Source organism: Diceros bicornis, chromosome 24 (genome assembly GCF_020826845.1).
Source record: "Diceros bicornis minor isolate mBicDic1 chromosome 24, mDicBic1.mat.cur, whole genome shotgun sequence".
Classification (NCBI taxonomy): domain Eukaryota; kingdom Metazoa; phylum Chordata; class Mammalia; order Perissodactyla; family Rhinocerotidae; genus Diceros; species Diceros bicornis.
In genome coordinates, this window is record NC_080763.1 from 13,803,164 (window position 1) to 13,825,432 (window position 22,269).

A 22,269-nucleotide genomic window follows, 5' to 3' on the forward strand; every position below is an offset into this window, starting at 1 on the left:
TAGAAGGGTGTAGGTTTGCTACTTTCACTCCCATGTAATGATTTTGCTGAGACACTGTGAGACCCTGAAGTACCTTCTGGACCATAAAAAGAAAAGCGAAGTTAGTCTTCGGTGTCTCTTAGCAGTGGAACTCTTCAAAAGACTGGAGTTCTCGGCTCACCAAGAGGGCAGTTCTGCTATTTCATTTTCTGATCTCTTTGCAAACCAGGCCTCAGTTGGCCCTGTTTGAAGTTCCTCACACAAAACCATGACATAAAAGGGAATGGGACCAGAAAGCAGTTTTCTCAAATCCACAGTTTTCGGGAAAACTGTTCTCGTTTTCCCACTTGGACCTGAAGCGGTCCTGGTTGGTGGGGCCCTGGCCTGACGCCCATGACCTGCCCACGTCACCAGGGAGGCACCCGCACCCCTCGGGGTGGCCTGCGGACAGCAGGCTCTGGGCCCGGCCGGCCAGCTGCTTGATGCTCCTCTCGTAGTCCTCCACCGCCCGCTGCTGCCGCAGGTGCCGCTTCAGCATCACGATGGCGCCCTCTTCATCCTAGGAGGCAGCGACCGTCAGCGCAGGCTCAGCCCGCCCAGGTACAGCCCCGCTCCTGGAGACGCCCGAGGAGGGGGAGCCAGGCTCGTGGGACACCCTACAGGAGGACCGTGCACAACACCTTCCTGCTACCCTCGTTTCCCAGCAATGCCCACACCCTATCCTCCTCTCGACTCGCCCGACCCTATCTGATATCTGCGCTTCCAGGCCCAGCTCCAACCCTCTGTCCCGTGAAAACTTCCTATATCATTCCAGCTCTTAGAGATCCCACACCTCACCCCTCCCCACTCCCCTAGCAGTTCATCAGCACAGAATTCATCGCACAAAAAAGGTGAAGAACCCTTGGGTTAGAGCAAATCTCAGCTGGCACATGGGGCACTGGCTGTGTACGTGCGCTGCAGGGTGTTCTCAAGAGGTGGGGTGTCCCGAGGAGGAGGGCTCCCCTGGACACTCTCCCCCTGCCCTCACGCCTCACACACCTGGACTTACAACGATGGGACTGCCCCCAACAGCCCCCCAGCTCTTCCTCTCGGCCTTGGCACCCCGCCCGAGCCCACCTCGGGGGTCTCGTCGGAGATGACGTAGAGCTCCTGCTCGCTGATCCAGGCCTTGGCCTCGCCCGCGTCCAGGTAGTACTGCTGCGCCTCGCTGGCGTCCCGCAGGCGCTGCAGCCGCCCGGCCGCTGCCTCCCGCAGTGTGTCCCACGAGGACTGCAGGTGCCCCAGACGCTCCTCGATGTCCCGGCAGTCGATCTCCGCCGCCTCCACCAGCTGCTGCCCTCTCTGCAGCACGTCCTCGACCCGTGGCGCATGGCCCAGGATCTCGTTCTGCAGTGTCTGCGGCCGGACAGCAAGGGCTCGGAGGCCAGGCCTTCCCACTGGGCGGGGGAGGCCAGCGCGACACCACACACCTCTCGCCCTCCCACTCAGGGAAGCTGGAGTGGAGCAAGGGGTGGCCATAAAGACTGCCCATGACCACGTGCCAGGCACTTCTCGTCGTTCTCCTGGGACTCAGAAACCGGCACAGATCAGTTAAGTAAGCCGAGGCAGGCGTGGCAGAGCCGGGATTTGAACATGGCTCTCCCTGATCCCAGAGCCTGTGCTCTTGACTGTCCCTATTCTTCCCATGTTTCAGCAGAGCTTGACTTCTTAGTTGTACACGGTGGAGGAAAGGAAAACACTTTTTAAATACCCTTTTGATATCTCATTTTAGTGGCCTCCATTCCATATAAAACAACAGTCAACAGTTGCCCGCTGTTCAGAGTTTAGGATTTTGTTTTGTTTTTCTCCATTTCTATTTCTCAAATCTTTTGTGAGCTTTGTATTATTTCCTGTTTGAGCCTTGGTCACCAAAATGGCATTTTTCTCCCACTCTGGTGACTGAGTCACCTTTGCCTTCAGGAGCCCACGTGTTACCTTCTGGGTCCCAGAGGCCCGAGGCTAGCTGCTTCCTGCACAGGGACTCTCGACTCCTTATACCTCCTCTCCTCCCTTTCTACAATGTCCCCACGGCCTTTGAAACCATCTGGAGGATGGGGCCAAGAGCAGTACACATGGGCAGTACAGTGACATCAGAATTTAAAATATAGAGAAAGCAACAACCACAAGTCCCCTAACTCGCTCAAACGCATTTTTACACTTTATGCTTGGAATCTCAATTCTGACAATTTCCCGTGGTCTACGCGATTGTGTTCATGCAACCCCTGGTGTCAGCTCCACGTGCCTCTTTACTTTCCCTGAGATCTTATGACCTCTCAAGGTATCTCAAAAAGGCGTTTCTCTTTCTCTTTGTAAGCCATTCTTTCTTAGACTCCTGTGCAGTGTGCTTACTTATGATGTCTTCTTCCCTGACTTCATTCATTCAACACAGATTTACTAAGTTATTTTCTAGGTACCAGACCCTGTTCTAGGTTCTAGGGACAATATGGAAACAAGATAAACAAAACCCTTGCCCTCATAAAACTTACACTCTAGGGGCCAGCCCCGTGACTTAGCGGTTAAGTGCGCGCGCTCCGCTACTGGCGGCCTGGGTTCGGATCCCGGGCGCGCACCAACACACCGCTTCTCCAGCCATGCTGAGGCTGCGTCCCACATACGGCAACTAGAAGGATGTGCAACTATGACGTACAACTATCTACTGGGGCTTTGAGGAAAAAAAAAAGGAGGAGGATTGGCAGTAGATGTTAGCTCAGAGCCGGTCTTTCTCAGCAAAAAGAGGAGGATTAGCAAGATGTTAGCTCAAGGCTGATCTTCCTCACAAAAAAAAAAAAAAACTTACACTCTAGTAGAGGAAACAGACGGCAAGCATGTAAATAAGTGAATGAATGTAGATAATGGGTTCGCTGGGGTGGACGCAAGCCTGGACTATCTAAAGGCCAGGGAGAGGGCCAGAATAGCTGAACACCGTGAAGGAAGGCAAAGTGAGAAGAGATGAAATTTAGAGGCAGGCAGAGGCCAGAGCAGGCAGCACAGTGGTTCTCAACCCTGGTTGCTCCCTGAATAATCTGGGAAAACAGACACAGCCAGGGCCCCCCCGAGAGATCCTAATTAATTGATCTGAGGGGGGACCTGGTGATTCTATTGTGCAGCCAAAATTGAGAACCATTGATGTGGCACCTCGCAGGATTTGTTCTGGCTGCAATACATAGCTATTAGAGCAGTGGTTCTCAAAGTGGGGTCCCAGGCCAGGAGCATCAACATCATGGAGGATCTTGATAGAAATGCAGATTACCAGGCTCTACTCCCAGCGTTTAATCCAGTAGATTGGGGTGGAGCCTGGGCAACTGTACTTTAACAAGCCCTCTGGGTGAGTCTGACACACACTGAAGTTTGAGAACCATGGCAATAGAGGGAATGATGAAATGGGATTTTGGCTTTAGCTAGGCTAGCCTAACATAGTCTTTACTAGGGCAGCCACGTTCTCCCAAGAAGTGATATTTCCCTTCCTGGTTAGGGGAACCCCATCCATATTTGTCTTGCCCTTCGCCTGAAATAGCATCCTTCAGGCCAGGGAATTGAAAATCCTTTGGCAATAATACTTATTGAGGCTTAAAAGAGTCAAAATCTTCAGGGTTGGAAAGACTAGGGTTGGCTCATTTTACAGTGGAGGAAACTGAGGCCCTGAGTACACTACTTTCTACCAGCCTCCCTCCTTTAACTGGAGGTTGTGGTGTTAACTGAACCCCAACCTCTACCATCTTCCAGCTCAGGTCCCTGCATGTGGCTGCTGGAGCCTCTGTGACCAGATCACGTCAACTGGAAGCAAAGGGTCTGAAGGAGCTTTTAAGAAACTTCCTTTTTTTTTTTTTTTTTTGTGAGGAAGAGCAGCCCTGAGCTAACATCCATGCCAATCCTCCTCTTTTTGCTGAGGAAGACTGGCCCTGAGCTAACATCCATGCCGATCTTCCTCCACTTTATGTGGGACGCCACCACAGCATGGCCTGACAAGTGGTGCGTCGGTGCACGCCCAGGATCCGAACCCGGGCCACCAGCAGTGGAGCGTGCGCACTTAACCGCTACGCCACAGGGCAGGCCCCAGAAACTTCTTTGAATATAATTCATTCAGGCCCTTGCACAGTGGCTGGGCCCGTGAGCGGATATTCTGGGGAAGAGGGTACTGTCTGCCATGACCTTCCTTCCCCAAGGAGCTGCAATACCAACTGGCACTTGGGGACACACCACTCTTCTATGGGGTAAGGACACTCCCCTTGCTCGTGGCTGTGGCTGCCCCCACTTCCTGACCCAGAGAGCAGACCAGGCAGGAGGGACTCTCCGCCCAAGAGTAGGGTCTGTGGCCAGCCCCTGGCCGAGCTCGGCGGTACTGCAACCCCATGCAGCTGGCCTTCCTGGAGGATGCAGGCTTCCCCTGCAACCCTGATACAAGAGGAAGTACACGTGCTCACTTCCAGAATTCTGACCAGGGCCCCAGATGTTCCCAATCAGGCCTAAGAGAGAGCAGATCAGCTGACGGATGTTTCCCCCAATGGCTCAGAGTCCAAGTTTAGTGGCTTCCTAATGGGGTTAGGAGCTCCATAAGTATCCTCATGTGTCTAGAAAAATGGGGCCTACTTACCCCGAGGACACTCAACAGGCCAAGCTCAGCCCTGGAAGAGGCAAGGCAGTGGTGGAGAGAAACCAGGAGCTACAGGCCTCTCTCAGGGAGGCCACGGATACAGAAGCTGTACAGCACATTAAAACCCCAGGCCAGGGCCTCCAGGTCCTGCACTCACCAGTGCCCTGATGAGTCTGAATGGCCCCAAATCCCAAAGCACCTGGACCCCCTCTCCTCTGTTGTCCTCCCAGAATTCTCTCTGCCATCACCAAAGCTGCTCTTTCTGCTATGAGACTACAAATACAGCCTGGGGACCCCAGAGCTACCAACAAGAACAGTAACCTGTAACCTGCTGTCACCAGCCTTCTGCAGGTCAGGGCTGGGCCTTCCTCCCTTGGGGGAGCAGGGGTAGGGAGGGGGCAGGTGGAACTGACGAGGTGAGGCAGGACTCACCTGGTTCTTCTTCATGAGCAGCTGCACAGTTTGCAGATTAGTGCCATAGTCGACCGACTGGGCCAGAGGCAGCCTCTCCTCCACCCAGAGCTGCAGAGACCAGAAGGCAGGGGACAGCTGATAACAATCATGGCCACCCTTTCCTGAGCACTCACCATGGGCCAGACTGAGCTCTGCCTGCCATGTCTCAATGCTTCTTCCCAACACTCCATCAGGGTTTTGCTCCCATTTTACAGATGGTACATTTTGATATTTTGAATTGAAGTGGCAAATAACTTGCTCCCCGTCACAAAGGGGGAAGGTAATGTAGCTGGATCTTGAACCCAGGTCTGTCTGGCCCCAAAGTCCATGAGTGAGTTACCCTTCACAAAGCACTGGCTTTACTTTTACATATAATGTAATCATCACAACAACCCTATGAGATAAGGGGGTGAGAGGACGAGACATCTGCTGCCAAGAATCGCCCTGGGCGGCAGCTAGTTATCCCGATGACAGCTGCCGGCTCAGCTGCGGCGGGTAGGGGCTGCGGCCCACGCACCGTCTCATCCTCTAGGTCCCGGCTGATCTGCAGCTTGGCTCTAGATGACTCCAGCTGCTGCTTCCTCCTCCCTAGGGGCTCCAAGAGGTCCAGGAACCGCTTCTCGATGCTCAAGTCCATGTCCCCCGCCTCCTCTCCTTGTGAGGGCACCTGGGCAAACAGCTCCCCTAGCTCCTCCTTCCGCACGTTCACTTGGTCCTCCACACGCTGAGACATGAGGGGACAGTGTCAGCACCAGCCCTGGCACCTGGGCAGTCCCTCCTTCTCTTCATCATCCATATCCCACTCATCCTCACAGGCCTGGTTTGAGCTCAGCCTCCCCAGGAAGCCTCCCTGGATGCCCCCCTCATCTCCTCCACAGAGTGTCTGTCCTGTTCTTCTCATGTGTGCTTTTATTAATCTAGTGGGACCCCTGTCTTACCCATTGCCAAGGGGTAGGAGATGGGTTATGAACCAGGAGACATTTCTGCATGATAAAGCAAGCCCAGCTAGGAGGAATGGATGGAGTACTCACTTTCAGGTTTCAGATTTGCTCCCCGAGACCCCCTATATTCCAACGTGCTCACGTGCCTTCAGCTTGGCCAACATCCGGTTGACGCTGGTCAGGTCCCTGCCCGGGTCGTCCGACCGCAGCTGGTCCTCCATGGCGCTGATCCACTTGTTGAGGTCGGCATGGGTCCGTGAGCGCAGGTCAGAGCTCCTAGCGGCTAAGAGGCGTTGGGTCTTCTCCTGCGTGGTGGCCTGAAGCTCATCCCAGAGCCGGTGCAAGGCTTCCAGCTTCTGGGACACCAGGGCCGCAAACTGAGGCTTCTCCTCCATCAGCTGCTTTCCTTCCTGTGTGGCGGAGGAGGAGAGCTCACCCTATGAGGCTGGATGGCCTTGGAGCAGCCCTGCTCCAGGTGGGTACACGGGGCTAACTGAGGGGAAGTCAGCGGGGCAGAATCTGCCTAGAACTTGGGTGAGGCTCAGCTGAAAGACTATGTACCCCCAGAATTATCTGCAGTGGGAGGCGGGACAGGGAGGGACATGGTTGGGAGACTGCAGTACGGGGAGCTGCAGATAAGGGTCAGCTGGTCCTAAAATTTTTTTTTTAATTAAAAAAAAATCCAAGATCCATCCAGGCACAGCCAGCATGGAAACCTCCCTGGGAATTCCACCCTGTCTAGATCATCTTCCCAGAGACTGTGCACTAACCTCTGGTGACATCTTTTAGTTACTGGGTTTCTCTTATCTGTTTTTCACCTGCATAAATGTGCCTCTTTTGGGTGGGTGCAGAATAATGTGACTTGGGCCCCGGAATACCTACAGCTAATAACAGTCATTACTTATGGAGTGCCTAATAATGCCAAGCACTACTCTAAGTGCTCACAACTCCCTCGGGGAGGTACTGTTATTATCTGCATTTGACAGATGAAGACACTTAGGCACAGGGAGGTTGAGGAGTCAGAAAGTATGGCTTGGAGCCTGCACCTTGAACCACTATGGACATGGCCTCGTGTGGATCCTAGGCCTCCTTCTTCCTGGACAGTCGCAGCAGGGAGGAGCAAAGGCAATTGACCCCCGGATCTGACTCCAGCCACATTTTGACTTGGGTGACTGGGCAAGCTCATTACTGAGGGGACCCTTGGTTCCCCAGCTACTAGGAGGATGAATGATCACTCCTCGGGAGTTCTGCCTATCTAAATGGTGAGGGTCAATGGTCCCCTGGACCACCTTGCTTATCTCACATACTGCCCTGGGCCTGGGCAGGAAAGCACCGGGGGCCCTGTTGAAGATGATGGAAGGCACACAGAAATAGCTGCTGTCCTGGCACTGGGGACGCTGAAGCTCTAACTAGGGTATCCTCAGTGTCCTGGACTGTGCCCAGACTCAGGTCACCCAGAAGAGGCACCAATTCTGAGCAGGCTTAACAAGACTGGACATATCAGGAGCTCTGCAGGTTTAACTACTATTTAGAAAGGTTTTTTTTACTTCCAAGGTCTATACTGTCCAGCAAGCTTCAGGACAGTCTCTACGCCCTGGGTGAAGCCCATTCAAGTAAGTCCAGCTGGGCAGAGAGCCCCCACCACTTGCTATACTTACTGCGTCGATGTTCTCCAGCCACCCTTGGTGGGAAGCCAGCTCTGCCGCAAACGCCTGGTGCTTCAGCCACTTGTTATGAAGGTTTCGCACTTCATCATAGGAGTCATCCTGAGATGTCAGCAGCTTGTCGTTGATCCAGAGAGTGAGCTGTGGGCAGAAAGTGGGTCCAAGGGTCCCTGAGTGCACCACTTTGGCCAGGGGCTCAGGGCAGGACCTGCTGCCCACCTCTGGCTACAGATGGAGAAGGCCAAGGGGAGGGAGTAAGAACACAGCAGGGTACTACTCTTCCCTCCGGATCCCTAACTCCCAGCACAGGCAACTTAACTCGTGTTGTCTCAGGGCTAAAAGATGGGCACTAGCGTGTCTCCCCAACTAGAGTGTGTGCGATGACACCAGGGATATTTATTCTCTCCATAGTTCTAGGACCTAGGACAAGGCCTGGCCTATTGCAGGAACTCAACGAGTGTTTACTGGAAGGATAGATGAATCCACCTTTTGGCAGTAGGGTGAGAAGTCACTAATAAACACAGGGAAAATGCTATCAGAGGAAGAAGCCAAGGGCAGATCCTATAATTAACATTGAGGGCTGCACTGTGATGAGCATCCAATGTTTCCAAGATGTCCTGGCACCATACCAGGGCAGGTTTGTGCCAAGGGCAGAGGCAGATAAAAACAAAGTCATTTGGGCTAAGAGGAAAGGGGTATGAGGACGGGAGCAGGAAAGAAGTCAGGGAAAGCCCCATTCCACAGGGATGTACTGCTAATAGAGGGGCCTGGAACGCAGGTTATAGTCCTGCCCTGTACAGCTCATTCCAGGCTAAGCAAAAGCCTTCTGAGTCAGCAGTTCTCCAGCTGGGAGGCTTGTTGGAAATGCTGCTTTCTCTCTCTCACCCATTAAGGTCTGATTCATCTGGGCTTGAGTGGGGCCCAGGAGTCCTCATTTCACTAGGGCCACGACTGGCTCCATAATTTGCAGGGCCCAGTACAAAACAGAAATGTTCAAAATTATTAAGAATTTCAAGACGGCAATAGCCGAGCACTAAACCAAGTGTGGGGCCTTTCTCAGCACGGGGCCCTGTGCAAATGCACAGGTCACACACCCTTGAAGCCAGCCCTGACCAGGGCTCTAGGTGACTCTGATATAGACAGTCCTCAGGCCACTCTTTGAGAAACCCTGTCCTCGACTTGACAAGTTAAAAGGTTTACAGATCTGAAAAAAATAATTGTGGAACCAAAGACTCTAGAGGCTGACTTCAGCTGTCAAGTACTTAGAGTTCCCCGCTCATGGAATCCCAGACTCCCGAGTTACAAAGGATCCCTGTGGACTTCCCACCTCGAGGGCACTCTGCTCCTCAAAAGGACTCTCCCACAAAGGGGCCTGCCTTGCTTGGGCCTCACCTCCTGGCAGTTCTGGAGGAAGTTCTGGAGCTCCAGGTTGTCTCTCAGAAGAACTGAGGCCTCCTGGGCCTTCTCGTCGTTCTTCTTGTGCCTGGAAGGGAAGCCCGAAGCCATAGTCACACAGAGCTGAGCCTGGGCTCCTTGCACAGCACGCCCGCCCTACCTGGCTCTGGCTCATGACCTTGGGGGCGGAGAGTACCTGTCCTCAATCAGCTGCACCTTCTCTTTGATCTTGTCTGAGTAGAGGTTTCCCTCAGCTACCAGCTTGTTTCCAGAGTCCACAGGACTCAAGACCTTATCCCGGTTGTTCTCCATAGACACCAAGAAATCCTCAAACTTCCGGATCCCCACCTCTGCAGCTTCCAGGGAGTCTGGGGGCTCCAAGTGAGCCAGAGTATATTCCTGTTGAAGCAAGTTTCCAGACAAGGCATGAAGACAAGCTAGGAGGTGGTGAGGGCACCAGCCAGGCAGGAGGGCCGTGTGCAGCCATACAGCCTATAGCGTGAATGGCGCCCCCTGGAGTTGTGCAAGGAAGAAGCTTCTCAGGCCTTGTCACCCCACCCCCATCCAAGGGCACCTGATGAACAGTGACCCTAAAGCCAAATGGAAGGGTAACCACCCAAGGGAAATGTCACTTCTCTAGCCTCTAACCGACCCAAGAATAAGGCACAGTTTGGGACACACAGCTGGAAAAGGCACGTCATAAGGAACAAAGAGGACTGTCCCCCTAATTAGCAGCTAGAGAGTCCAAGAAAAGCATAATTGGTTCCTGAGCCCTGTAGCACATTCGTAGACTCGCCAGTGCTGTTACTCATGGGGTGTCCCCGTCCCTGCTCCCCAACCCTGAATGCTTCTCCCTACCTGGTTGCTGAGGATGGCTTCAGCCTGCTTGGCATCTTTCTGAAACTCCCGGAAGCCGAGGCACTGGGTGAGGGAGCGGCTGCGGCTCTCCCACATCCGGTGCAGGGCGTCCCAGTCGGTATCCAGGCCCTCCAGCCGCTGGCCCAGGAGTAGGTACTCTGGGTCCGTCTGGCCGTGGATCGCCTTTTCCCCAGATGCCTTGACGTGCTGGTAGCTCCCTTGGTGCCCGTCAATGTCGTCCTTGATGGCTGCATGCTGCTGCAGGAGCTGCTCAGCCTCCGGGAGGGACTCGGGCATGTCCTCGGAGGCCACGGCCTTCTGGGTCACGGACAGCCAGGACTGGAAGTTATCCAGATCCTGCAGGAAGGCCTGCAGCTGGCTGGCTTCACCCAGCGAGGCCTCCTGGCCCTCCAGGGCTCGCTCCAGGCCCTGCCACAGCTCCATCACATACTTCTGCCGCCCATCAATCTCCTCCCTCTGCTCAGGGTGTGACTCCATCAGCTGCCGCGACTCACGTTCCAGGGCACCCACGCGGTCCCGGATGGCGGTCACATCTCGCTCCAGCCCTGACAACTTCCGCTGGATGGCGATGACGCCCGCCAGGTCTCGGCCCAGGTCCTTTGTGGACTCCACTACCTTTGTCTTGTCCGTGATCCACTTGCCAGTCTCCTCGCAGTCCACGCAGTAGTTGTGCACCCGGAGGGCCGAGGCCACTGCCGCCCGCCGTTCTGACACCATGGCCTGGAATGCCTGCCACCTGCCAAGGGGCACACAGTGGGGGGACACTCTTCCTTAACTCTTAATCCCTTCCCAGATTTCCCACCAGAGTCTCTCCCCATAGACCTTGTATGCTGAAAAAAGTCATCTACCGAACAAACTGTGGTGAGTAAAATTCATTTATCCAATTTTACCCAAGATATATATAACTGCCAATCAGATCTTTCCACCAGCAGGAGGCGAGCAGTGATGTGATTCCAACCATAAGCAAAGGAACACGACGCTTAGTTAGGCTCTGTATGTAGCTAAATTTCAGGCAAATATACAATTTCACTAGATTTTTTTAAACACTAAAGATAATTAGAAAGCCCACATTATCAACTTCAAGAACGCTTCAGGACGTAGGGACCCAGCTGCTCTAGAGGGACCACACAGATGCCTAAGACCACATTCAAAGTGCCCAGGGCCAGAAAAAATCACCTTGAATCTAAGGGAAAAGAGGCCTGATGAAGAAGAGGAGGAGGAAGAGGAAAGGGGGAGGGTAGAAGCTGGGATTATAATTAAAATGGATAACATAATCTTAACCTTCAAGTGCAGTGCCGGAATGAACCTGGGAAATGTGCAAAATTCTGGCAGATGCCCTGGGGCCTGGGGTTGGTCTGCAGCCTACAAGAAGCCCTTTCTAAAGAGCTGCCCATCAGCTTAGGCCCACCAGGGACCACCACCCTTGAACCTGGGTTTACTCATTCTGCATCACTGTATCACATAAGCACAAGAGAGTATGCTGAATGCCCATTCGCTAATCGAACCCATCTCTCTTGAATACCCACAAGGTTTAAGCATTATGTTAGCCTTTAGGATACTACAGACACAGCCAGACTTTGCCTTATGGACTGCATAATTTAGAGAAATTAAGAGCTCTCAAAATAAGTACATAAAATAAGTACAGTACAAAGTACTATGTACACAGCACATACTGGGCAGAGAGGACTAAGGGAGCTATAGGAGTGACAGGTGTGATGGTGGCAGGTGGCAGGTTTCGTGGTGGTCATCTGAGCTGTATCTCAATGACCAGCCAGTGCCTCCACTGGAGTGATCTACTTAAGGGTGGGGCACCGAGTACCTGGCTCATCTTTGTATCCCCGCACCTGGGGGATGGAGGTGGAGGGACTGGGCAGATGGACTGGGTAGTGCATTGTGAGCATTTCCAAAGTGTTACAACAGCTGCTAGCCTGGGTTGAAAGACAGGTCTGCAAACAGAAGTGAGAGATCGGCTGGGAAGGACCAAGACTGTCAGGAGAGAAGAGTGAGAGCCCAGAGATTTCTCAGCTCGCCTCCTAGACTGAAGTCCTGAGCTCTGGGGAATTCTGTGCCTGGCACACAGATGGTGCTGAGGCTGGGAAGTCAAGGGAAAGGAGCTGAAGATTTTCTCCAAGTTGGTCTGGAACCACCGTGAAGTGACAGTGAGCTGCTCCAGGGCTGTGAGATCTCCTGGGCCCGTCCAGAAGTCATAGGAGAGGGTCTGGCTGTGCACCCAGGCAAGAGGCCCTGGCCTCTTGGTGTGGCCTTTCCTTGGTGTGGCCTCACTGCAGCCACCCAGCAGAGGCACACAGGGGACGTGCTGGGGTTCGCGTCTAGTCTGCCTCCCAAACCCACTTTCTCCCTCTATTGCACCAACTCCAAAAGGGAGGAAGTTGACAGACCCACTCTAATCAGCATCGGCCAGGCCATGCTGGGAGTCCAGGTTGGGTCCTGGGCCCAAGATTATTACAAAAACGTTGGTGAACTGGAATACGTACTGTGGAAGGTGATCACCCATTCAATAAGTGTTTGAATGACTCATATGTGCCAAGCTTGGCAGAAGATATTTCAATTTTGTCCTTGTTCACTCGTTCACTAAGCAATTATCACGCAACTCCCATGTGCCTTGTGCCAGGCACTGTTCTAGGCTCTAGGATACAGCAATGAACAAAGCGAGTGCTTGCTCTCATTCGAGTAGGCAGAGACAAATCAGTAAGCCTGCAATCCATCGGGTGGTGATAAGTACAATGAAAAAATACAGCAAGGTAATAGGATAGAAGCAGAGGGGCTGGGAGGGAGGGAGGAATGTGACATTTCAATGGGCTGGTCAGTGAGGACTGCTCCAATAAGCCGACATGTGAGCTGACATCTAAATAAAGTAAGGGAGTAAGCCAAGTGGATGTCTGAGAAAAGAACATTGCAAACAGAGGGAACCTCAGACAATAATGCGCCTGGTGCGCAAAGCATGGTGGGCAATACATGAAGACACAGCTCTTTACCTGCTTACGGTCTGTTAGGAAAGTGCTTCAGGAAGAAAGTAACTGTAAAACAGGTAGAATGTGAAGCTCTAAACCAGTACAAAGGAGGGAAAGACAGATTTTCATCTGGGACATTGGGAGGGAGAGGAACACGCACTGGCTTAAAGGACAGACAGGACCTGAAACGTGTAGTTGGAGGAGAACGCACTCTGGTGCAGAGCACAGCTGGGCATGGAGGCAGGACTGCGGGTGGAGGTGAAGAATGACAGTTGTTTTTAAAAATATTTGAAGAGTTATTACATCAAAGAATCAGAATAAGTTTTGATATCTCTAAAGGGCAGAGCCAGAACCAACATGTACAAATTTCACTTCAATATGAGATCAAACTTTCTAACCAAAAAGAGTTGCCCCCAAATGGGATTGGTTGCATGGTGAGGGGGTGAGCTCCCCATCCCTGGAAACGTCTGTGTGGGTACATGGCTAGACTAGAGGACTCCTCAGGGACATTTCAACTCTCAGATTCAATGGAAAGCCATCTTACCAGTTCATCCCTCAGGTTCTCTCTCACCTAAGGACGGCAAGGACTTTGATGGACTTCACTTAGGAGCGTGCAAGATCAACATTCTCTGACTATAGCTCATTAAGGCAACAGATATATAGCCAACAAGTTCTTCCTGTGTCTCGCATATGCGCACACTCGCACACACATATACACACGCACACATGCGCACCCCCATTACCTCCAAGCCTAAAGGAGAGCAAAAAGGCATCCTCCTCCTCTGCATAAACCTCAGAGTTACAGAGGAATCTGCTGAACTACATCCCCATGTTTGGAGGCTGAGACAGTTGGCCCCGTTCTAGTGGCTCCAAGTGTCCCAGTCACCCCCTGCCTCCCTGTAGGTCTCCACTGTGCTGACCATTTTCTTCCCTAACCCCCTCCCAGACTGCCTCAGCTGGAGCAGGGCTTGGGCACAAGTGTGGGGAAAGGGAATGGCCATGGGGAGGTGGTGACCAGTTGGCATTGTGTGTGCGGGGCCCCGGGGAACACACGCGTGTGCTCTGTCCTCAGAGATCCCAAGGAACTCGTCGGCAATTATGCCCTGTACTGAAAGCACCCCCTCTCCAGAGGCTCCTCAGGGCCTGTTTTTTGTTCTGGCTATGAAACATGCTCAAGGCTTCCTGCTAAATATCCTCTCCATTCAGGCCAGCCTCATTATCGACGCTGCATTTTGGCGCAGGCAGGAGCTGTCTTTTACGGACAGTACTTAAGAGCTCTCAGAAAGCAATCTTCCCTGCCTAAGAACGTCTGGGGAAATGTGGCATGAGTACCATATGACCTGATTCTACGGGCGCACTCAGAACATCCTCTCCATCACATGGGATACCCATCCCCCGCAAAGGCACAGCATTTGCAGCTCTGTGAACACATTTCTCTTCCTGGGACGATCATCACACAAGTCTCTCCTCCTTGCTGCTATAGGTCCAGTGTCAGAAGGAGACTGTGGCTGAGAAAGTCAGGAGTTCTGAGGCTTCAAACCTGGCAGTGCATAGCAGGTGTCCTGACTTTTAGGCCACATCCCCGGGGGTGAGTCATGTGCCAGGAGAGGATGCCCCCAACCCCCAGCCCTACCCACACTCTACCTGGTGTTCAGGTGATCCTGGTACTTCTTCACTTCCCCACTGCGTGGGTGGCCACTGTCTACCAGGCTGTTGGCAGCGAGGTTCACGCCATCAATCTGAGCCATCAGTGGCTTCATCTCCTGGTCCAGAATGTCGAACCTGACATGGGCAGAGAAAATGAGGACTGGGGAGGCGGCAGCAGGCACTTCACTGCCAGTGGCCACCTAGTCTCCAGAACACGTTGCTCTTGCTTTTTCCTTCCACCTCCGAAATACATTTGACCAGGTAAGGGGGGCAGAGCAGAAAGATATGCTGACACACCCTATACCCTATTTTCTGGTTCATGGGTCCAATTTCATGCTAGCGTTTCCTGGACCAGGCTAGGAGAGAGTTGGTTACTTACTACATGGGCCACTAGCTCAACAGGGAGGCGTAGGGGGAAAAAGAGGTATGTGGCGGGAGCGGGGACCGGGGGCGTTAATTGCCACAGAGGCCTCCACCGCCCCAGCTGCTGCTCTTGGACTCTAATTCTACTGCCTTGACACCTTGACCTGAAGGATACCCTCCCCAGGCAGGTGCTCCGTCCCTGGGTAGGAGAAGGGAGAGCTGCTGCGGGGAGAGGCATTGTGTGGTGATAAAAGCTGACCCTTCTGGGAGAAGAGCCCAGGACCATACACCATCAGCGTGGGACCATCTCAGCATGCTCCAGGGAGTGACCTCTCCTCCTCGACTCCCCGGATTCTGTACTCAGAACGCTGGGATGCCATACAGACCTCCACAGAGTGAGAGCTTGTGGGGTTCCAGCCTCTCTCCTCCCCCTTAACCAGACCAGCTCCACTTTCCTCTGTGTTATATGTCAGGCTTTCAAATACAATTCATTTTAACAAAGGCTGCTGTAGCTGAAAAGTAACTGAATGCCTGGACTAGAAAGAGCCCCTTTGTTTTATTTTGAGGAAGGCCCCAGGGGGTGAAGTACCCAAAGCCACAGAGCCAGATTAGAACTCAAGACTCCCAGTGCCTGGCCTCTGCAAGAAAGGGCATCCCAGGACCCCTCAAAGAGACCCTTGCTGACCCAGAGGCAGTTCTCACACTAGGCGGCGGTGGAGCACAGGCCATGGTGCGGGCAGGCGAGGAAGAGAAGGGCCGGCTCTGACCTGTGCTGCACGACCTCCAGGTCCTCCAGCGTGTCTGGGATATCCACCTGGGCCAGCCACTTCTCTTTCTCGCCCATCCATAGCTCACAGGCGTCCGACTCCCCAAACACCGTGTACAGGTCCAGGGCGTCCTGCAGCTTCCGCTGACGCAGGTCCGCCTGGGCCACCACCTGCTGGTAGAGCTCCTGGAGGGCCTGCAGCCGATTGGTCACATCTGGGGAATCCCGAAACTCTTGTGGGAAGTCCTGGGCCTGCTGCTCCAGGTGCTCCATCACCCCCTGACTCTCCTTCAGCTCCTCCATGAAGTCCTTGTGCTTCTTCCCCAGGGCCCGCGTGGCCCCTTCATCCTGCCCCACGTCTTCGCCTGAGAGCAGCCGGTGGGCATCCTGCAGCCAGGCCTTCAGGTCGTCCGCATCGCCCTGGAACTGGAAGAAGTTCTCAGCGTCCTGGAGGTTCCTCTTACGAAAGGCGGCCAGCTCCTTCAGCTGGTCCCATTGGGCGGCCACCTCCTTGATTCGGGCCTCTATCTGAGGGTACCCAAACTGCTTGCGTGTGACCATGCCTTCAGCTTCCTGGAAGATCTGCCCCAGGTGGGCGTCTAGCCCACGGAGCTCATCCTCAAAGGCCTTGTGCTTGCGCTGCAGGATGAGCACACTGGTCAGGTCCTTGCCATAGTCCAAGGAGGAGTAAATCTGCTCCTTCTCCTTGATCCAGCTCTCAGCCTCATCCATCTCCCAGAAGAACTTCCAGAGCCGCTTGGACTGCTCCAGTTGGGCCTTCCTCCCAGCTGCCATGTTGCTCAGCTCCTCAAAGCACTGCTCCAGGTGGCTGACACGGTCCTGGATGACCTGGGGGTCGCAAGGCTGGTACCCTGGGAGAAACGGGAGGAGGGAGGACAAAAGGGGTAAAGGCTTCATTTATGGGCAAGTTGTCAGTCTAGAACCACATGATCTAGAACCTGTCTTTTCACTGGAGCTTTGGGATTGGATACAGGGGTTCCCAGTTCAGAGGGCAGGCCAGGTTCTTTATAATTAATTCCCACTACAACTTCAAGAATAAGGGAGGTTAAAAGTTTGGTCATCTGTTACTAGAAATGCACAACGTGAAATTATTTTTTAAAAAGCGCAGACACAAATTTCAAGATGATTCTTCAAGGAGGCAGCAGGGTCTCCTATTTAAGACCCAAAGCTATAAATCTAAACTGTCTCTGCTGTAACTTGAACTAGCAAAGAGGATGAAAGATGGACAATGCCTTATCGGTGCTTACAAACCCCTTCTGATTATAGATCACCAAAGCAGTTGCCTGCTCTCCAGAGAGTTCTGCTATGCCCCAGGCTTCCTTCTTGCACCATTAGTTGATGAAAGAAGCAGAATTCTAAAGCTAGATTTATCCAAGCTGAGGTGCTGGAGTGCTGAGCCAGTGGATGGGGCTCTGGCACCACAGGCCTCAACAGGGAGATATCTGCGGCCTCACCATTCCCCTCAGTGAACTGCAGGGTAGCCGCGGTGATGGCCTTCACTTTGTCCCCTTGGATGGCAATGTCAGCCTCCATCAACTTGTGCTTCTGTAGCAAGTCCTCGACCTCCAACAAGTGTTTCCCGAACTCGGCAGACAAGAGGTGAGCCTGGCAAAGAGGACAGACAGGGTAGAGGGATTGAAGAGAGGTGAAGAACCTACACACTAGGAGAAGAGACCCCTCCAAAGGGAGTGTCCGTGGTCTCTGGGCCAGGGTGAGTCAGATGCAGCTGGAAAATGGCTGCAGCTCAATATGGAAGATGCTACAGAGCAGGAACTCCTACTGGGGGTGCCCATCAGAATCATTCATGGATCATCTTACAGCTCAGGCTCCCCACTCAATCTCCTGCATGTCCCCTAGGTTTGGGGCCTGGGCATGTGTATTTTTAGAAAGCTCCACAGTCTGATGTGTATCCTCAGTTGAGAGCCACTGCAATAGAGGGAGAGGAGATTCAGACTTCCTGGTTGCCCCTGTCCTGGGAGGTCTGGATTCTAACCAGTCAGATTGTGATTACTCAGGGCCTGAGTTTCCAGGCTCCTGATTAATGTCTGTCTCTTCTGGGTCCTACAGGTTGATGCCTGTGCTACTATTAACCCAAGATTTCTTGATCACTAGGGATACAGGGGACCTGGGCTGGCGACTTGTCTGGAGCCCAGTGAGCCAAGCAGTCGATCGATAGATGCAGCCAGATACTGTGCTGCCTCAGTTTCTCCATTCTGACTCAGGGACGTGATTGGCTGAGAGGCATCTAAGGAAGCGCACCCTAAATGCAGGGCCAGCACTGAGGCCCGAGGGGGATGCCGGGAGTGTGGGGGATGGGTGGTCCCAGGGCTCACCTTGATCTCGTCCATCCAGTTGATGCTGTGCAGCATGTCCTGGAAGAGCTTCTGCAGCGCCAGTGTCGTCTCGAGTCTCTGGCGCCGGGCCTGCAGCAGCTCCTGCAGGTAGTTCCACAGGCGCAGGATGTTGTCCTTGCGCGCCGTGATGCGCTTCTGGTCGTGGTAATTCTCCTTCTCCAGCTCCTGGGCCAGGTCCTCCAGGGCCCTCACCCGCTCCTCGTAGGCGGCCGTGTCTGTCTCGATGGCCTCGTGCTTCTTCTTGGCGGCCTCCACGGCTGCCAGGTCGTACCCGAAGTTATCCTGCCCACAGGGAGAGAACAGGCAGCTCAGTGAGGCTCCCCTTGGCTCATCCCAGACGCAGAGACATGGCAGGTCCCTTCAGAACAATTGCTGGACGGGAAAGCCCATTCCCAAGGAGTTAGTCCTGCGTCTTTTTCAGGCAATCTTCTCGGAGCCCAGTTCCAAAAACTAAATGTCTCACAAGAACCTTTTTAAAAGAAGCTCAAGATTTTGCTCCTGTGCCATACATGTGAGGATGCTGTGTGTTATTACTAACGGAGCCCTTTCGAAGCCTGCTGGCACTACTACTCTGCCTCAAGTGGACCTGCCCAATTCTGGGCAGGAAGGGGCTTCTCCATCGGACTCCATGCAGCTATAAACAGACAGCCTGCCCCCATGCTACGTGGGGTGCACGCACACCCTCCAGATCTCTCAGAACGCTCGCTTTCCCCTTTCTGGGTGGAATTTAATTTGATTCCAAGCTCCAAGTGGGAAGGAACAGATGCTCTCATGGAGAATCAGCCCTGGGGTCAATTTTTAGCTAGGGAAATACGACACGGTTCTAGAGGCCAGAGTCCAGAAGGCACGTCTAACACACACAAGGCGCACTCTGTGTTCACCGTCTCCCCAGAGGACGAGTGTTTAAGGTCAACTTGAACCCCAGCTTTAGCTGATGCTACTGGCCCACAAAAGACCCATTTTTGGACTGTGAGGGTTGTTCCTAAAAATGAGACTCAGTAATCCTGGCGAGTTCTTCCTCAGAAGCGAATCTTGATCCACCCAATCACAGTGAGCAGGGCTGCAAGGCCTGTGAGAGGCTTATCCCGCTGCTGCTGGGAGGCCAGCTCGGGCTGCAGCCCAGCTGACTGCTGGGGGCCCTGGAAAGCTTCCCCTCTCCTGCCATCCCCAGAGCACCCCCACTACCTGGGCCACAAGGCGCTGGTTTTCATTGAGCCAGGTCTCTCTCATAGCGGCCTTTCGGTCAAAGCGCCGGGCCAGCTGCTCCAGCTTCTCCTGCCGAATGAGCTCATTTCTCAGGGCCAGCTCCCGCCGATACTCAGCTTCCTCCAGGCTTTCCCAGGCCTGCGTGAGGGACAGAGGAGAATCCTTGGGGCACAAGAGGAACACCTGGCTTTGGGGGTTCCATCTCTTTTGCCCGACTGTGGGATTTCTGAGGGATTTCAGAAATCATGCTCCTGGGTGAGGTGGTGGCAGATTCAAGTTCAGTAACAGCCTTTTGGCTTTCACGTCTGGGCAACCAAAGATTGGGGAGCATTGATCACGACCTCCCAGTTCCCTCTTCCCCTAAACCTGCCTCAGAACCTTGGCCTAATATGTTATTTTTCTCTGTGGGTGCTCTGTAAATTCCTATTGACTAAATGGATATCTCCATTCTATTTGAACTTCCAGCTGGTGTCAAGCCTCCAAACCTGTAAAATGTCATAAGGCATCTCCTTCCTGTTATAGGTAGTTAATATTCCATACTCCAAGAAACCCAAGGTTCAATAGAGAATAGGCGATAAAGCTGGCTCCAAAAAACGGACTCTGGGCATCTGAACAGGGGCTGAATTGACGGATGGTGGGTGGAGTTGGACCTCTAAGAACTAGGTTCAGATAGCACCCCCAAGTTGCCAGCATGTGTCATTAATAAAACCAAAGAAAGTGGCTTGGTTTAACCCTGTCCAGTGACCACTCCTTGTGCCCTTATCAGGAACTCAGTCCACTCAAGACAGTGTGTAATGGAAAACGTGCTGTACCCGGTTGATGTCAGACACCAGTTTCCCATCATGGGGCGTGTACACTTTCTGATTGTTGGCTCTCATCCGGGACTGGATAGTAAAAAGTAGGACTTCCAGATTCCCCTTCTCCTGAAACCTGTCAAGAAAGCAGAGGAAAGGAAATTTGTGTCAAGATCCCCATAGCCAAATTTTTTGCTGAAGACAGCATGGAATCCTGGCATCTCAGAGCTTGGATAGCAAAGCATATTTCCCTTAAAAACAACAAAAAAACTAAAGGGGAGCCATAGGTCTACTTCCCTGTGAAAACATCTATTATCCTCACCAACTGAGACCTAACAGGGGTTGTCTTTACAATACAAATCAGAGCAAACACAACAGCCACCACAGCGTTCACTTATCATTTGCTTCCACAGGGCAACAGCTAACTGGAGGAACCTGGTAATTCCTGTAGACATCAAGTTTTGCCAATCGATACAAAGAATCTCTCCCCTGTTCTGCAAATGATGAAGGCTTCTGACGCACTTTTGTCCGTCTCTCATTGAGTCAGTAAAAGCTTAAAAGCAGCGTTATCCACATAAGAATGTATCGCACTGAAAGTAACTTTCACCTGAGTACTAATGAGCCAGCTCTCCTGACAAGTCCCCAAGGCCAGATGCTTCCCAGGGAGGAGGAAAGGCTGGGCTCCGGGAAGCTTTTAGGTGTAGGAGATGAGAACTGGCAGCAGAATGGATGTCTGGGACTCAGGGTCCAAGCTCCAGGTAACTGGGCGCTTTCACACTTATGCATGAATGCAAGAATCTTGCCACTTCTACATCCCCCATGTGGCAGGTGAGGATCGGCTGTAAGCAGGGTCCCCACCCTGAGGCTAGCCTAATAGATCTGATTGCTCTCAGGCGCTTCAAGAGACTTGTGGCTCTGGATACTGTCTACATAGCCTAGAGATGTCACCCCTGTGTGCAGTGCCTGGTAGACACACAGGGGATGTTATCTCTACTGAATTTAGGACTTTAAAAGTGGGTTAGTGTCAGACCAGAAATCAGATAACTTGTTTATAGTGCATTCTAGACTCTGTGTCTCACCTTTCCCTGTTTGAGAGTCATGAATGAAGAGTGTGGAAGATGAGAGAGGGAGGAACAAGGCAGAGGGTACCACTGAGGAGCTAGAAATAGGCTTCAGGAGACCTGGACAAGCTAAGGGTGGGCGAGCTGGAATGCCCCATGTGTGTGTGTGCCTGTGCAAGATGTGCATTGTGTATGCACACGTGCACAGCCCCTGCACACACTGGAGTGGAGCAGAGGTCCCAAGATGCAGGCGAATGCTCTGCTGATGAGCAGTGACAGACGGGAGAGAAAAACAAGGATGTACTTGATGATCAACAAGGCCCCACACAGAGTGCTCTGGGGCTGAGAATAGAGGTCATTACCAGAAAACAAACCTGCAGCTCAGTGCACAGACGAGAGAGGAACTGTCTAGCACAGGTTCTTAGAAGAGACTCAGAAGCCTGAGATTTCACTCCTGCCCCTCCTCAGGAGTCTGGGAAAGGACTTTCTTTGGCTATGAGTTGGGGGTTACCCATCAATGCCCATTTCCTATAGGCTGATGGCTTGGGAGCAGGGGGACAAGGAGGGGATGAACTAAGTGACAGATGTGAAGCTCCCTAACCTCTAGGATATGCCTTGTGGATACACTTCTCAAGGCCCAGAGCCTGGCTCTAGCTTTTGGCAGTCAGTTTCTCAGCCACTGATGACCACTATCCTGAGTGCAAGGGCCTTACTTGGGCGGCTTCTCCACGGTCCTATAGGTGCTGAAGGCCTGCAGCTGCTGCTGGACGCCAGCCAGGGAGTTGGCGAACTTGCGGCTATTCAAGACAGCGATGGTCTGCTCGATCCAGGTGAGCAGGTCCGAGGCCAGCCCGCTGTACTTTTCAATCATCTTCTCGGTCTCAATGGCGTGGTCGATTACCTAGGGAATCACGTTATTATTCAGTATCATTAGAAGGGCAATGGGGACCACAATCAAGGTGCCCCCGAAATGGGGCTCCCGCTCTCAAGCCCTGGAGTGCTCTATGTTGGGTTTGTCCCCTGACCCCAAGACTCGTTAAGGCGGAAGGAGTGGACTGGAAGTGGGTGAAGCCCTCCACGTGCAATGACAACATCAGCACTCGGGCTCAGAAGCAGCTCCCCCCTTCCCTCAACCCTAGAAAAG

At 53.0% G+C, this 22,269-nt stretch overlaps 1 protein-coding gene across 2 annotated transcripts in view; it reads right to left on the reverse strand.

Annotated features, from left to right (window-relative positions):
• SPTB (spectrin beta, erythrocytic) overlaps nt 1-22,269 on the reverse strand; it is a 109,024-nt gene that overhangs the window by 19,422 nt on the left and 67,333 nt on the right. For both annotated transcript variants that reach the window (XM_058567109.1, XM_058567108.1), the window contains exons 9-24: nt 21,839-22,026; nt 20,083-20,200; nt 19,250-19,408; nt 18,044-18,346; nt 17,165-17,315; nt 15,691-16,561; nt 14,558-14,695; nt 9,921-10,677; nt 9,259-9,461; nt 9,060-9,150; nt 7,662-7,808; nt 6,150-6,413; nt 5,580-5,786; nt 5,042-5,131; nt 1,096-1,374; nt 408-538 (exon numbers count right to left, since the gene is read on the reverse strand). In XM_058567109.1, coding sequence (XP_058423092.1) covers nt 408-538; nt 1,096-1,374; nt 5,042-5,131; nt 5,580-5,786; nt 6,150-6,413; nt 7,662-7,808; nt 9,060-9,150; nt 9,259-9,461; nt 9,921-10,677; nt 14,558-14,695; nt 15,691-16,561; nt 17,165-17,315; nt 18,044-18,346; nt 19,250-19,408; nt 20,083-20,200; nt 21,839-22,026 — 4,097 coding nt within the window. The remainder of the gene's footprint in view (nt 1-407; nt 539-1,095; nt 1,375-5,041; nt 5,132-5,579; nt 5,787-6,149; nt 6,414-7,661; nt 7,809-9,059; nt 9,151-9,258; nt 9,462-9,920; nt 10,678-14,557; nt 14,696-15,690; nt 16,562-17,164; nt 17,316-18,043; nt 18,347-19,249; nt 19,409-20,082; nt 20,201-21,838; nt 22,027-22,269) is intronic.